Source organism: Sarcophilus harrisii, chromosome 6, assembly GCF_902635505.1.
Source record: "Sarcophilus harrisii chromosome 6, mSarHar1.11, whole genome shotgun sequence".
In the NCBI taxonomy this organism is placed as follows: Eukaryota; Metazoa; Chordata; class Mammalia; order Dasyuromorphia; family Dasyuridae; genus Sarcophilus; species Sarcophilus harrisii.
This window is the reverse complement of record NC_045431.1, coordinates 170,286,141-170,302,013: the sequence shown is the minus strand read 5'-3', so window position 1 is coordinate 170,302,013 and position 15,873 is coordinate 170,286,141. Positions and strand designations below refer to the sequence as shown.

Sequence of the window (15,873 nt, the reverse complement as noted above, 5' to 3'; positions counted from 1 at the left end):
GCAGGTCTTAACTAAGAAGGAGCCTTCTTTATTATCTTTCACATGAGGGCATTTACTTTATTTGAGATGGATGATAGAAAATGACCAAAAGATTTTTAAAAGCTACATATAAATTGTATAATGTGAGCGTTCTAGTAATAGTTTTATTTTCTGTTTTAGCATCTCTGCAGAAGTTTCAGGAAATAGTCCTGTTTCTCCAAATACTCAGGATAAGTCTGGAGTTCAGTCTCCCCTTAGATCCCCCTTAAAGCGACAAGCATCTGTGTGTTCTACCAGACTTGGAAGCACCAAGAGCCTGACTGCAGCATTCTATGGCGACAAGCAGCCTGTGACGGTTGGAGTTCAGTTCAGTAGTGATGTCTCCCGAAGTGATGAAAATGTACTTGATTCTCCCAAACAGAGGAGAAGCTTTGGCTCCTTCCCATACACACCATCAGCAGATTCAAACTCATTTCATCAATACCGCTCAATGGATTCCAGCATGTCAGTGGCTGATAGTGAAGCCTATTTTTCTGCAGCTGAGGAATTTGAACCAATAAGCAGTGATGAAGGCCCAGGAACTTATCCTGGGCGAAAAAAAAAGAAAAAACAGGCACAGCAAATTGACTATAGCAGGGGTTCCATCTATCACAGTGTTGAAGGACCACTTTCAGGTCATGGAGAAAGCATTCAGGACACACAGAGTCTGCCAATCAAAACTCATCCATCTCAAGCTTCTTTTGTTTCAGCTCTAGGAGGTGATGATGAGCTTGGAGAACATTTGTATATGACAGAAGGTGAGAAAACCACCGAAAGAGAGCAGATCACTTCTCAGCAGCCTGTCATGAGTTGTTATCAGACTTATCTTACTCAATTCCAAGTGATTAATTGGTTAGTTAAGCACCCCACAAACAAAAGAACATCAAAATCCTCATTGCACCGACCATTGGATCTAGATACACCAACTAGTGAAGAAAGCTCCTCCTCTTTTGAACATCTCTCTGTTCCAACTTTCAAGGTATGCTATGATATAGACATTGGCAGGAAAGGGGAGAAAGACAGCAACAACTTGATTCTTTTAATTGAATATCAGAATATCTTTAGATCAAAAATATATATATAATTTTGGGGAAATCAAAATATGTTAAGACCTATGTCTTTTTGAGACAATAGAACTCAGGGATTTTGTTGTTGTTGTTCTGTATTTAATAGGAACCCATTTGAATCCATAAAAATTTAGTTATTTGACTAGTTCTTGTAAACTTAAAATCAATATTATCATGATGTTATAGTTTATTATGAAATTAATTTTGTAGAAAGGTTGTTATATTTATGTATGTTTCAAATATGTACATTTTAATCAGAATTTGCCTTCTTTACCTTTTTGATCCAGATGTGAAATTTCAATTGTGTAGAGAAACTATCAACATGTGAATTTTTTACATAGATCTAGAGTGATGCAGATTGGCCATTCATTGTTTGTCATTTAAAATCTTAGAGACTGGGCCAGAAGGAGTGAGAGAGCAAGTGATTACCCAGGGTTACTGAGTTTCATAAGCCAGGTCTAAACCATCTCTTCCTGACTTTCTGTTATCATTAAATATTTAGAATAGAGCTCAGAGGTCACTGATAAATTCTCTTCTGTTGTGGAGATTACAGGGCATGCTTAGCTGTCCATCTTGGGCACTTCTGGTCCAAGTTTCCCCATTAAGTTTGCAATAAGGAATTTATCTGCTGGAAATTTTTCTCATTATGAAGAAAATAGCACAGCATATTAGACTAGCCAGCTTGCTCTAATGACACAGTGTAGAAATAATCAGTAGTATTTTACTTCTGGTGTAAGTCAGAAGTATATATCTAGTAATGTCCTAAGTTTTTAGCAGATTGCAAAATTAACTTTTCAGAATCTCCTTCCGGATAGTTTATTTCAGAAAAGGTTTTCCTGTTTATTACAGTAAGTTACAAAGTAAATGATAAACACTATGAATTATGTATTTATTTATACACATTGAATTAGCAAAGGAAAGATTTGATGCTCATCGTGTTTTCAAGTATAATTAGCACAGCATGCCATATTTTAGATCTAGTAGCATTTCTTTTTTTTAGTACATCCATACAATAATATAAAGTCAAAGACAAAGTTCTTTAGCATTTTTTGAATTTTAAAAAGTATCTAAATGTACTTTCAATATATTTTTGTATTTTCAACTCTGTGAATTTGTGTGTGTGTGTGTGTGTGTGTGTGTTTACATAGAATGACAAAAATGTAGTCAAATCCATCACCAAAGGGGATCTTTTTTTTTTTTTTTAATTATAGCTTTTTATTTATAAGATATATGCATGGGTAATTTTTTAGCATTGACAACTGCAAAACCTTTTGTTCCAATTTTTCTCCTCCTTTCCCCCTTCCCTTCCCCCAGATGGCAGGTAGACCAATACATGTTAAATATGTTAAAATATTTGTTAAATACAATATATGTATACATGTCCATACAGTTATTTTGCTGCACAAGAAGAATCAGACTTTGAAATAACGTACAATTAACCTGTGAAGGAAATCAAAAATGCAGGCGGACAAAAATAGAGGGATTGGGAATTCTATGTAGTGGTTCACACTCATTTCTCAGAGTTCTTTCCCTGGGTGTAGCTGGTTCAGTTCATTACTGCTCTATTGGAACTGATTTGGTTCATCTCATTGTTGAAGAGGGTCATGTCCATCAGAATTGATCGTCATATAGTATTGTTGTTGAAGTATATAATGATTTCTTGGTCCTGCTCATTTCACTTACTATTAGTCAATGTAAGTCTCTTCAGGCCTTTCTAAAATCATTCTGCTGGTCATTTCTTACAGAACAATAATAGAGAATTAACCTTAACTATAACTGAGAGGACACTGTCATCTAACATCTGCTGGAGGGTCCCCAAGGAGGGGGTGCCTGCCATATGTCAAAACAGGTTATTTCACTTTTGGACAGTGAGCAGGTTTTCTTGTTTTCAAATTTAGTTTTACAAGTCTTTGCTATTTTTCCTTACTGTCCCTGGCTCTTCTCCTTAGGTTTGGACAGAGCAAGTCTTATTTTTCCTCCACAAGAGAACCTTTCTTCATATACTTGGAGACAACCATTCTCTTCCCCTGATTCTTTTTTTCCTTCAGGCCCAATTTTTCCAGCTTCTTTAGCTGATCTTTTTATGCCATGGACTTGGAATGCCCTTCACTAGGTCTGATTGCCCTCCTTAGGGCATTCTTCATTTTATCAGGATCCTTAAACTATGTTATCTAGAACCCAACACCATCCTCCATATGAGGTCTAATGAATGCCAAGTACCATGATAATTATATCTCTGCTTCTGTTAGCTGGACCCCTCTTATTGTGACCACACTTAACCCTCTGGTGGCCACAATATATTTCTGCTGACCTATTGGACTTAGAATCCACTAAGTCCTCCAGATCGTTTTCAAAATAATTGTTACCTAATCAGTCCTTTTCACCTACCTTGTGCTTGGGAAGTATTTTGTTTTGTTTTTGTAACTGTAAGTGCAAGGCATTTTTTATCCCAGTTTTGAATTTCATCTTTTTAGATTTGGCCCAGGGCTCTATCTAGCCTTGCAGCATCTTTTTGTATCATGATTCAGTCATCTACTTCAGCTTGGTGTCATCTGCAAGTTTGATAACAATAAGGCATTACTTTTTGAAGAGGTTATGTTAGCTCTTTGTAATGACTACATTTTCCCAGATGTTTGCCAGCTTCTCCATAGTGATTGTTGTATAGTTTTCGCAGTTACAAAGCTCTTTGAATGCCAAACAGAGCATTTTGTTTTTTATTTTGGAGGTGATAGGGAGCCACTGAAAGTTATTGAGCGTAGAGAAATGACATGCTTATACCTGAGCTTTAGAAAAATCACTTTAGGGACTGAAGGATGGATTGGAGTGAAGAGAGCCTTGAGGCAGGCAGTATCCCCAACAAGTATTCCTGTAGTCCAGACATGAGGTGATGGAGTGCTACATCAGAGTGGGGGCAGTGTCAGAGGAATGCAAGGGGCATATTCAAAAGGTGCTGCAGAGGTGAAATTGACAGGCCTTATCAACAGTTTGTATAGCAGTGAGAGATAATGAGAAATCCAGGACATCTCCTAAGTTGTGAGTCTGAGGGCCTGGAAAGGTAGTGTTGCCCTCTACAGTAATAGGAAAAGGGAGTGGAGGGTAGAGAAGGGGAAGGTTTAAGGGGAAAGATGAGTTTTGTTTTGGATATGTTAAGCTTAATCTGCTGGATTTCATTTGAGATGTCAAGATGGATGAAAGAATATTATAGAAGAACTTAGGGCAGGATTTAGAGATGGTAATTAAATCCATGAGAACAAAAGAGGTCATTAAGAAGAGAGGACAGAAATCTAAAGGATGCCTGTGGTCAGAAGTTGTGATCTGAAAGAAGATCCAGCAAAGGAGACATGTAAGGAGAGGCCAGAGAGGTGGGAGAATCAGGAATAAGAGGATTGTTCTGAAAACCTAGAGAGAAGAGAGGATCAAAAAAGAGATAGATGGTGATCAACAGTATAACAGAACTTTAGGCTCATGATCATATTATCTTTTTTGGTCCAATTTTCTTCTTTTTAATGATTTTAGGAAACTCCCATAGGAAAACTACTTCTGCCATTGGGGATCAGCTACTTATTCTTAGGATATGGTACAGGAGATAGGATTCCAGGCCTGGAGTCAAGAAGACTCTTCTTCCTGAGTTCAAATCTGGTCTCAGAGACTTATTAGCTGACTGATCCTAGGCAATCACTTAACTCCGTTTGCCTCGGTTTTTTCAACTGTAAAATAAGTCAGAGAATAAAATGGCAAACCACCCTAGTATCTTTGCCAAGAAAATCCCAAATAGGGTCATAAAGAATTGGAAATGACTGCTGAAATGACTCAACCACAATAATAACCTGGTGGTAGGGATTGGAGGGAGACTTAAGAAATAAGTAACTTCTAGTGGGACTAAAAGATTAAGTGACTTGTCTAAGGTCACACAGGTTCCATGAATCTGAGGTGGGACATGATCCTGGGTCTTCTTGAATCCTTTGCCATTTTTCTTATCTAATATTTTACATTGTTTTCCTGTGTGTGTATTTTAGAGCTTAAAGGAACCTTCAATATCATCTATTCTGGCTAATGGTAGTAAAGAAATGGAGCGATATTTAAGTTCATTTACTTGCCCCAGTTTCACACAAGAAGTAGTAAGGAATACACTGGAGCCCCCTCACAAGGCCCAGTTGTTATATTTTCAGTGTGAGCATTTACACATTGGACATCGGCAGATGCTACAAATCAGAGCTTAATTTATTATTTTGTTAATTGTTTAGACTAATGTTCAAATCCTAGTTCTTCCTTGTTCCAAATCCATCATTTTTTCCCTCTGTATCATTTTTGTATTAAAAATAACATGAAAAGCTTTTAATATTAACCTAAGGAGGAAAACATGAAAAAAGGTATTTGCCAGAGAAAAATAATTTTCAGCATTTATGCAGAATATAATCTTTATGTTGTCTATTAATAAGACTTTTCCTTAGGATCGTTTTTCTGTACCTTCAGGGACCTCATTTATGTAAATCAGAGAACTAAAGTTATAGAGACTTAATATTTCATGATAAACTTTTAAAGATTATTTTGTATTGTTTTAGGTTATCAAACAAGGCCTCACAGCTAATTCTTTACTAGACAGAGGCATGCAGCTCACAGGAACAACGTCAAAGTGAGTAGAAATGGTCTAGCTTCCTTTTAACATTGAAACTGGTTTTATCTTTTAACACTTGTCTTTTTGAATTACTTATGTTTAATTAATTAAATAGAAGCATAGGTATATGCAAGAGAAACAGTGTTGGGATCACAAAATTCTTTTTTTATGGCATTTCCTTATTCAAAGTTAAAATTATTAATAGCTGACTTTTTATTACACATATTATGAGACAATAGTCTTAGCTAACAAGTATAAAGCTCTTTAAGCTTTGCAAAATTTTTGCATAAATTTTATATATATATATTTTCATATATAAAATATAAATTATTTTTATGATTTATGATTTCATAAAAAGTTTTATGTAGGACAATTTGGCATTGTGCATTTAGTATTTAATAGTAGTAAAATAAGATATTAATAGAATGTTGAAAGTACTCCTGTCTAAGCTGTTTGGCTTCTTACTCTTTGTGTTCAATCTGCCATCTGTGATTGACTTTGTAGCCTTTTAATTACAAAATCTATTCATAAAAGGCATTTGGTAATTCTAACATCTGGTTAATTGCTTAACATAACTAATTTCAGTGAATTTTAGACTCACATGTTTCATTTATTTACATAGTGTGTTTCTCTGTAATTTTTTTAGAATCAGTAAGACATTTATACAAAAATACTGCTTGTTAAATTCTTACTTGTTTTGACTTCCACAGTACTCCATATACCCCCTTGGAAAAGAAAGTTATGGATAATACAGATGATGAAACATTAACAGAAGAGTGGTCCTTGGATCAACCAGTGTCCCAGACTAGAACAACAGCCATCGTAGAAGTGAAAGGAACTGTAGATGTTGTTTTGACTCCTCTAGTAGCTGAAGCTTTAGACAGGTATTTTCTTTTAAAGCACATCTCTTCCATCATCAAATGATGCTACTGTAATCAAACATTTATAATAACTTCTTTAAATGACCCAAATTACAGAATTGTTTTATATAAAAGAAATTCAAATTCCACAAATATTTACCAAGTAACTACTATGTGCAAGGGTTTGTGCTAGGAGTTGGGGTTGCAGTGTGAAAAAAGCTCAGTTTTTCCCCTCAAAGATCTTACCATCTAGTAGAAGAATATAGATAAGGATGATGCAGAGCAAATTGTGATGAAGGTGAAGAAGAAATCCAGACAGAGGTTATGAAAACTGAAAGACCAAAAAAAAGGAATGGGGATATTTTCAGATTATCAACTACAGTTATCTTTTCCACAGTACGGCTTTCCCCATCACAACCATAATTTCTCTGGTTGGCATAAGAAATTAAATGGGAATTTTGGTATGAGGTTTTTCACAAGCTGCAGACAACACATGAAGGACAGCAAATGACACAGAAAAAGTTTAGAAACTCAGGAATGCATAATATACGTGTATGTATGTGTGTGAGAGAGAAAATTTTATAATATCATATTTTATTTTTTATTACTATGATAATTCAGACTTCTTCTCTGGTACAAAGGGAAGGCCAAAAAATTTTATAAGAATTTTCTGGATTGTGGAGGTACCATACTCTTTACCCCCACAATGTGGAAGGAATAACTATTGTACTTAGTTACCACAGACGTCAAAAAGTGAAATTACAAAGCGTGACTCCCCATGTTCCTAAGCTGATAAATCTAGATTGTTAATCAACCTTTTTTGTGGTAAATCTGTTATTTACTTTTTCCTGTTGTATACTTTGCAATAAAGAAGACAGTTAAACCTGATTTTTCTCTTCAGAGGGTGAACAGTTTTCCTTGGGGGAAGAGGGGAATGGTAAGAAAATGATGGTGCCATATAATTAAAGCACATCATAAAATTCAACAGAAATGGAGATGAATGAGGGCTAGAATAAGGTTACTTTAACAGAAAGTTATCTTGAAAGAAACTATATTAGTAAAAATTAGAAGGGTAAGAAACTAGGGAATTATTTTAATAATGTAAGTAGCCCTAATTTTGAGTCCTTGTTCTCGGGAAAAGCATTTGGGAATGAGAACCTTTACTAATTATCTAGTCATAGTTTTTCAGAATTGTTGCACATAATTTCTTATGGTTCTCACTTATATTGATTTCATTTACTCAGATCATAGGGTTAAGTAAATTTCATTTTGACCCTCTTTTTGCTACCCATATTTATTTTTCTTCCTGCAGATATATTGAAGCAATGGTTCATTGGGCTAGTACCCGACACCCAGCTTCAATTGTGGATCATCTTCATTCAAAGGTCCTGAGAGAAGCCGTACAGAATAGCAAGACAACTTTCTCTGAAAATGTAAGATTATCTGTCTTCCCAGTCATTCAGCAAAGCACTTACAGGCCCTGTGCTAAGCACTGGACTCACAAAGAAAGGTGAAAGACAATGCTTTCCCTCAAGGAGTTTAAAATCTCCTGGGGAAGACAACAGGAAAATAATTATGCACAGACAAGATAGGAGATAAATCAATGGAAGGAAGGCACTGGTATTAAAGGGGAATTAGGAAAGTCTTTGAAGACAGTGAGATTGTATTTGGGGCTTGAAGTCAATCAGGGAAGCTCAGGAGATGTGAGAAATGAGAGCATTTGAGGACTAAGGGGCAACCAGAGAAGAGGCATGAAGTCAAGAATAGCAAAGAAACCTATCTTAAATTTACCAGGGATTTGGTTTAAAGAATAACACTCAACTTGTAGAAATTGTAATACATTCAAATAATAATAATGACATGATATTGCTTAATTTAGTGTTTGTGGAATTTTCCTATTTGGTATAAAATTATTTTATCTTGTATTCCTCTCATAAAAGAAGACGTGCATTGGTATTGAGGATTAATAGAAGCAATCAAGTACATTTAAAAACATGAAGTTTTATTTTAATGATGTTTCTGAAATACATTCATAATTTTTAAGTTCTTCATCAAAACCATGGACTTCTGAGTATGATTCTCTGCTCTTATCTAGTCCTCTTTTATTAAAAAAAAAAAAATTTTTTTTTTTTTGGAGTCCCTACCTTTAGAAACAATTAACATATTCCTTAAGTTTATGACAGGCCAAGTTTGGTGAGGTCGATGTGGGATGGGGTTTAATTGCTTGAATCTGCCATTAAATAGTTTAGCTTATTATCTTATAGAACAAAATATGTGATTATTTGATGCGTCCAGCCATGTGATCCATAATATGAAATTGAAGTTAGAGACTATGGTTTCTATAGTATAACTTAATCTAGTTGGAGGGAGAATCTTGGTTGATAGTGAAATTATACTGGGAAACAGAGAAGAAGAGTAGAGTTTTCCTTTAACTAGAATCAACTTAAGATGTTTGTTGGACAGTTCCTATTATTTCTAGATCATATCATGATAGATTTAGAGTGGATGGGATCCTGGAGGCATTAACTCCTACATGCTGCTCACTGTCTTTTTAATATGGCAAAGTCACTTAATACAGACTATAATGTTCCTAACCCACATAGTAGGAATGACAGAGTGCTGAAAAACTTTTGTATGTTCTACAATTGGGTGCTCTGATTGTTGGAGAAGGAATTGGCTGGATGAGTTAAAGTTTTATAACCATAAAGAGGGATGGGAGTGTTGATAGGCATTATATTTTTAGTGATGACACTGTAACCTTCTATGGTCTTTGTTTTTTTGTACAGTAAGTTTAGAGGGATGATATAGATATAGATGCTAAGAAAAGGGGTAGCAGAGAGAGAGACATACAGAGCTCGTTTGGGAGTCCAGAGGACCTGTCTTTTCCCCTGGTATTCTTAGTCATTTATCTTAAGATCAAGTTTCAGAGAAGGCACTCACTTATATTGGTAGAGTGTTCTTATTTTGTACTTAGTATGTTGCCTAGTATATAATCTTACCTAAATGCAAGTTGATTGACTGAAAGTCCCCTATATCAGTGAATCCACAGGTCCAATTCTTATTCTTATTATAACTAGAGTGCAGAACTGTTCCCCATAGAATGCTTTTCTTTCTTTTGTCTCATGAAATCAATCCCTTGTCCCTTTCATAGTTCAGCTCAAGTATTAACTCCTTCAAGATACCTTACATTTATTTGTGTAACCCTGGGCAAGTCACTTATATTCTCTTGGAATCCTATTTCTCTACAGATCTGTACATTATGGACCGACTAGACTGATCTGAGTGTACTTTGGTAGATTTGCTGTTGGTGGAATTCTTAGACCAACAAAATCAGTTTCTGAGTCTCAGTTTCTATAAAATAGTAATAATAATAGCATATACTTTATAGGGCTTTTTGAAGGATCAAGTGAAGTAACACATGTAAAGCATGTGTTATAAATCTTATAAATTATTTATATATATATAAATTTTAAAGTAGTATATATTAGCCATTGTTATTCTTAATTATCATCATTACTATTATTATTTTGATTTTTGTTCATAAAAATAAACTAAAAAAAAGTTGTATATTCATCCATCTATTATCCCTCTGCCTACCTTCCACGTACCTGGCAGTTACATAGCATTGAGTTCCTCCTTCTTCAGATCACTTGACTAGTTTCCCATTCAGCAAACTGAACTTTAGTATTAAGGCTCAAGATTTAGGGAACCAAATAGTTAGACCAGAGATTCTGAGTCTCAGAAGCTGAGTGCTTAGATGACTAACATGACCTTGTGGATATGTTTAAAAAGAGGAGATGTTGACAATTCTGAAAGCTGTTAACAATGTGAATAGGTAAAAATCGTCATCACCATTTCTTTCTTTTCAGTTGTCTTCTAAGCAGGATATTAGAGGAACAAAAACTGAGCACCCAAACACAGTACGTGCCAACCAAGGACAAGCACAGACAAATCTTGGGCCCAAGCAAGATAATGTAACCATCAAAGGTCTTCAGGCCAATGTTAGCATTCCCAAGGTAATCTTTTTGGTGGCATTTGGGGAGAATATTCTGAAGAAGAATTTTAGTATTTCATCCACTTGGCTTTCTGAACTGTTAGAGTTTACAAATGATTTTGATTTTTTTTTTTTTAACCTTATGCTAAATCATTAAAGACAGTGTGAATGTAAATTCTAACTAAAATGGCTCTGACATTGCAATGACAGTGTCTAATCAATGCTCAAATCAAGGCTTCTAACATTTTAGATAGATTATTTGATTAAATTTTAAATTGTGTATATTTGTATTTATAATTTAACATTGCATCAGATACACAAACTTTACACACTTTGAAGTTCAAGAATAAATGTGAAGTTTTTGTCAAAATTTTTAAAAAACTATAATAATTTTTGACTTTAGTTAATTTAAATGATACTGCTTTTTTTTTTTTAATAATTATAACTTTTTATTGACAGAATCCATGCCTGGGTAATTTTTTACATTATCCCTTGCACTCACTTCTGTTCCGACTTTTTCCCTCCCTCTTTCCACCCCCTCCCCCAGATGGCAAGTAGTCTTATACGTGTTAAATATATCACAGTGTATCCTAGATACAATATACATGTGCAGAACTGAACAGTTCTCTTGTTGCAAAGGAAGAATTGGATTCAGAAGGTAAAAATAACCCGGGAAGAAAAACCAAAATGCAAACAGTTTACATTCATTTCCCAGTGTTCTTTCTTTGGATGTAGCTGCTTCTCTCCATCTAAATGATATTCTAACATTTCTTTGGCACACTTTATATTTTAGGTAAACTTGTGTTTATTGCAAGCATCAGTAGAAGAATTTCCTACAGCTTCTGGGAGAAGTGTGACTCATGTTTCCCTTGTGGCATTATGTTTTGATAGAATTGCAACACAAGTTCGTATGAATAGGTATAAAGAATTATTTTTATCTTAAACAAGAATTCTGTTTCAATAAAGTAAATCTTTAAAAAAAAAAATTAAAAAAACAGTGATCTCTTTCATATACCTGAAAACTGAAATTCATGTTTTACAGTACCTAGCATGTAAGAGTAAAATGTTGTCAGAGCAAGGAACCAGAAATCCATTTTCTTTATGAAAAACATAAAATTTGGTTGGTTAAATTCATAATAAAAGTTTTTGGTTTTAATTTAGGAATTGTTGATCATAACCTTAGTTTTTAATATAACATAGAAAAGTACTCTTATGTATTAGAGACATTAAAAATTGAATGACTCATTCAAATACTACTTTACTTTCTCTTGATAAGAGGTGTGGTTGAAGATACATCAAACTGTACAGAACCTGGCAGGACGTCAAACCTAGAAAGATATGTCCATGCCAGCAAAATGCAGCCTCAGTCGTCTGGTTCTTTGAGATCAAATGCTGGAGCAGAAAAAGGCAAAGAAATTGCTGCCAAGTTAAACATCCATAGAGTACATGGACAGCTTAGAGGCCTTGATACAACAGGTAGGCTTATCCCATCAAATTATTTTTATTTGCCTGGAAAAATTATCTTTAGCGAAGGTGTTCCTTGATCCACTCAGGTTCTGCAGCCCTGGACCAGTCCTAGCATCTCTTGGGGTACCAGGCCATTCTGATTGGCCTCGAAACAGAGAATGTCACATTTGGGAATTCTCTGGTCTCAATGAAATCATAGGTTTGGTCAGAAGAGAGAAGTGGTTTTGTTTCCATTATACATTGTATGATTACTTCAGTCAGTTTACAGGAAAGAGTTAACTCTGTGTTTCTCATATAACAGTAAGATTTTCATCAAAACCAAGACTTAGTTTATTTATCTCCTGAATATCACTCTTTCTAGAACATGTAGGAACTTGAAGTTGGTTATTTATATGTTCTCTCATGCTGAACATATTGGAGAAAGAGACAAAAGTAGTCACAGGTTTATGAGGAGGAACAGTGGCCCCAGGAAAAGCTGCCACCGGTCTTTCCTTAGAAAATTAAATGCATTTGGGGCAGTTAATTTGTGCAGTGGGTAGAGTACCAGTCCTGAAGTCAGGAGGATCTGAGTTCAAATCTTTCTCAGATAGTTAACACTTTCTAGCTGTGTGACCCTGGGCAAATCACTTAACCCCAATTGCTTCAGCAAAAAAAAAGAAAGAAAGAAAGAAAGAAAGTTAAGTGCATTTGAGGATTTTTAAAAGATTCTTCTATCTTTCATGAGGTGGCCTGATACCCAGAAATAGCAAAAAATTTAAATCAGATGCTTGCTGTGGTTCTGAACCTGTTTCCTCTTCTATAATACAGAGAGCAAAATTTAATGCAGCCTAATTTCCAGAAATTTTCTTAAAATAAATTAAATGAGAATGTGTTTGTATAGGTAATGTTAATGATAAAATTCTAAGCACTATATGAATGCAGGGCCTTGTTCCTATCTTGTCTAGTGGAGCAAATACTGATTATAAATGTCAGAGGAGTAGGGGACCAGAGGGTCTTAAAGGGGCCTTTAAGGGCCTTAAAAGCTAAGCAAAGGAGTTTATATCTGATCCTTAAAGGCCATAGGAAACCACTGGATTCAGGAGAAGAAAGGAGTGACATGGTCAGATCTGCAAGAGGTGACGAGGGCCTGGACTAAGATGTGAGTGGAGGAGCTACATAGGAAAGTCGAAACAACAGGATTTGGCAACTGATTGTTTGTGTGGCATGATGGGGAATGAGGAGTTGAGTTTGACACCAAACTTGACACCAAGTTATAAACCTAAGGCAGTGAGAGTATGATTGTGCTATTGACAGAAATCAGGAAGTTTAGGAAGAAATAGGCCTTAGAGAGTAAGAAAATTAGTGCAGTTTTTTGACTTGTTTCATATGTATATCCATGATAATCTAGTTTGAAATGTCCAACAGGTAATTGGTTATATAGGATTAAAGCTAAAGGAAGAAACAGAGGGTAGATATATGCAATTGAGAAGTAAAACCCTAGGAAGCTGATGGGGTTTCTTAAGAAAGAGTAGAGGACAAAATTTCTTAATCTTTTTGGAGGGAGAGGGTTATGGACTTTTTGAAATCCTACCCTAATAAAGTTTATGGATCTCTTTTCTGAACAATGTTTTCTAAAACCTAATGTTTTTAAATGTATAGAACATAATATGCAAAGGAAAAACAGAGCTTTGGGATATATTGAGTTAATGGTAAGTTTTAGCAAAGATTTTTTTTTTTTTTTAAATGAAGAGGTGGATTTGAGTTTGTTTAAAGGCAGTAGATAAGGAGCTAGCTGATAAGGGAAAAGCTGGAGATTTGAGCATGGGAGGATGATTGAGGATGCAGTCCATTGGAGAAGATAGAGTATGGATGTAATCAGATGTCTTTTTGAGCCTTGGCAAGGATGACTACTTTGTCTCTGTCAGAGGACCTGTCAATTCCGGGAAGATAGGGGAATGTGGGAGTTGTTGTCGAGGGGTATTGAGATGAAGAATGGCCTGTTTTCTCAAAAACTTAGAAAGGAAGAACTCGGTTAAGAGAGAGGGAAGAGAAAGTATAAGAGGTGTTTAGGAAGGGAGAGAATATTCAAAATAGTTTTTGTGAGGAGTGAAATAGCAACTCAATTAAGGAAGAATTAAAAGGACTTTGTTGTTGCAGTTAAGAGCACAGGTAAGGTTAGATAACATGGATTTATATTTTACTTAGTATGACTAAGGGCTTTCCTCCAGCTTCATTCAGTTTCTGAATGAGCGAGGGGAAAGGCAGTTGATGACCGTCATCCAAGGCTAAGATTTATCAAAAGAAAAACGGTGTTAGGAACAAGGGCCAGGGATTTAAGAGAAGAGGACAGTATAAAAATTGAAAAGGACATAAGATCCCCTTGTGTTTAATGTTGGTTAACTATGAAAAGCATTTGATTTAATAGAGCAAATTCTCCCCTGCATGACTTCATTCATGAGTCCTTAATGCTTATAGAGAGATCTTTTTATTAAACCTCTTCCCACAACTATCAAGCTAGATACGACCCAAAGGGGTTTGCCATTTTTAGAAAGAGTGTATTCATTAAAGACTCCAAATGGAAGGAGACTGGTTATATTCCCAGTCAAATGGAATATCTGAAGAGAAATCAGCTATTGATTTTTCTGAGACTTATGTTTTAGCATTGGTCTAAGAGCACCAGTAAGACTAAACTCATGAAATTTCTAAGTAATTTTGCTCTAGAATAAAGATATGTCTGGCTCAGGTTTCTAAGAAGGAGGCTCAGGGTTTTTAAAAAATTTACCAGAAAAAAAATTCTCCAGAAGGAGAGTGAAGAGAAGTAGAAGCAGAACTCATAAGTCCTCTGTTATCGTCATAGTGCTCAGGCAAAGAAAGCGAATAAGGGCAGGACCCTTTGTAGCTGCCAATTTAAAACTTTTCTACCTAGTTCTTTCCTGACTTTCCATTCTCCTTATATGGTCCCATCATATTGGTATGCAGTCCCTTTCTGTCCCTGCCTATATACTGGCTGTTCCCCTATGCCTGGAATGGTCTCTTCCCATTCCTTCCCTTGTCTTCTTTTGCTTCCTTGAATATTTAGCTCAATTTCACCTCCTTCAGGAGTTCTTTCCTGAATGTTTAGCTGCAGGTGCCTTGGGAAGGTACATGTCTCCTGTATTCTGTGTTCAATTATCCTGGTTGTCTTTTGGTTCACTTGGAGGAGTTGCTCATGATTTCCTTTTTGTGATCCATTCCTGTCCTCTGCTGGCTCACAATCTCTTTACCAGAGTTTGCACTGGCTGTCTAGGTATGAGACTCTCACTTTCACCAGTTCTGGCCCATATACCCGATGATTTTTTTCCTCCTGATCAATAGTGGCCATCTTGTGCAATTTTGACTTGGATGCAAAGACTTATTTCTGTTTTTATTTTGTATTCTTTATCATAATGATGTAGTCTTTTTTTAAAAAAAGATGGTTACTGAGATTGATATGGACGATCAGGCTTTCTCTATGATGTATTACATTGCCATCTTAACTAGAACTCTTCTCAGAGCATTAAAAAATTAATTTTGTTTCTTTCTTTTGTTTTTACATCACTTAAATTTACCTTTGTGCCAATCAATACATCAAAAAAAAAATCTGAAAATATATGCACCATTCTTGTGAGAGGACCTCTCACCCATCTCTGCAAAGAGATGAGGGTTGAAGAGTGTGAATGGAGAGGAGTCTTCTTTTTCTTCTTTGGGGCCATGCTTGTTCTTTATAATGTTGAAACATTTGTTTCTGTTTATTAATGAGGTAGATTTTTTTTCATTTATGTAGTCATGGTGTATATTGTTTTCTGTCTCCACTGATTTCACTGTATCAGTTCATCTGAATTTTTGTTTGCTTTT

At 35.4% G+C, this 15,873-nt stretch overlaps 1 protein-coding gene across 7 annotated transcripts in view; it reads left to right on the top strand.

Moving 5' to 3' along the window:
- KIAA1109 (KIAA1109 ortholog) overlaps nt 1-15,873 on the top strand; it is a 236,275-nt gene that overhangs the window by 86,549 nt on the left and 133,853 nt on the right. For all 7 annotated transcript variants that reach the window (XM_031943786.1, XM_031943790.1, XM_012551896.3 and 4 more), the window contains exons 29-35: nt 160-997; nt 5,648-5,718; nt 6,411-6,584; nt 7,873-7,993; nt 10,430-10,576; nt 11,348-11,472; nt 11,831-12,030. In XM_031943786.1, coding sequence (XP_031799646.1) covers nt 160-997; nt 5,648-5,718; nt 6,411-6,584; nt 7,873-7,993; nt 10,430-10,576; nt 11,348-11,472; nt 11,831-12,030 — 1,676 coding nt within the window. The remainder of the gene's footprint in view (nt 1-159; nt 998-5,647; nt 5,719-6,410; nt 6,585-7,872; nt 7,994-10,429; nt 10,577-11,347; nt 11,473-11,830; nt 12,031-15,873) is intronic.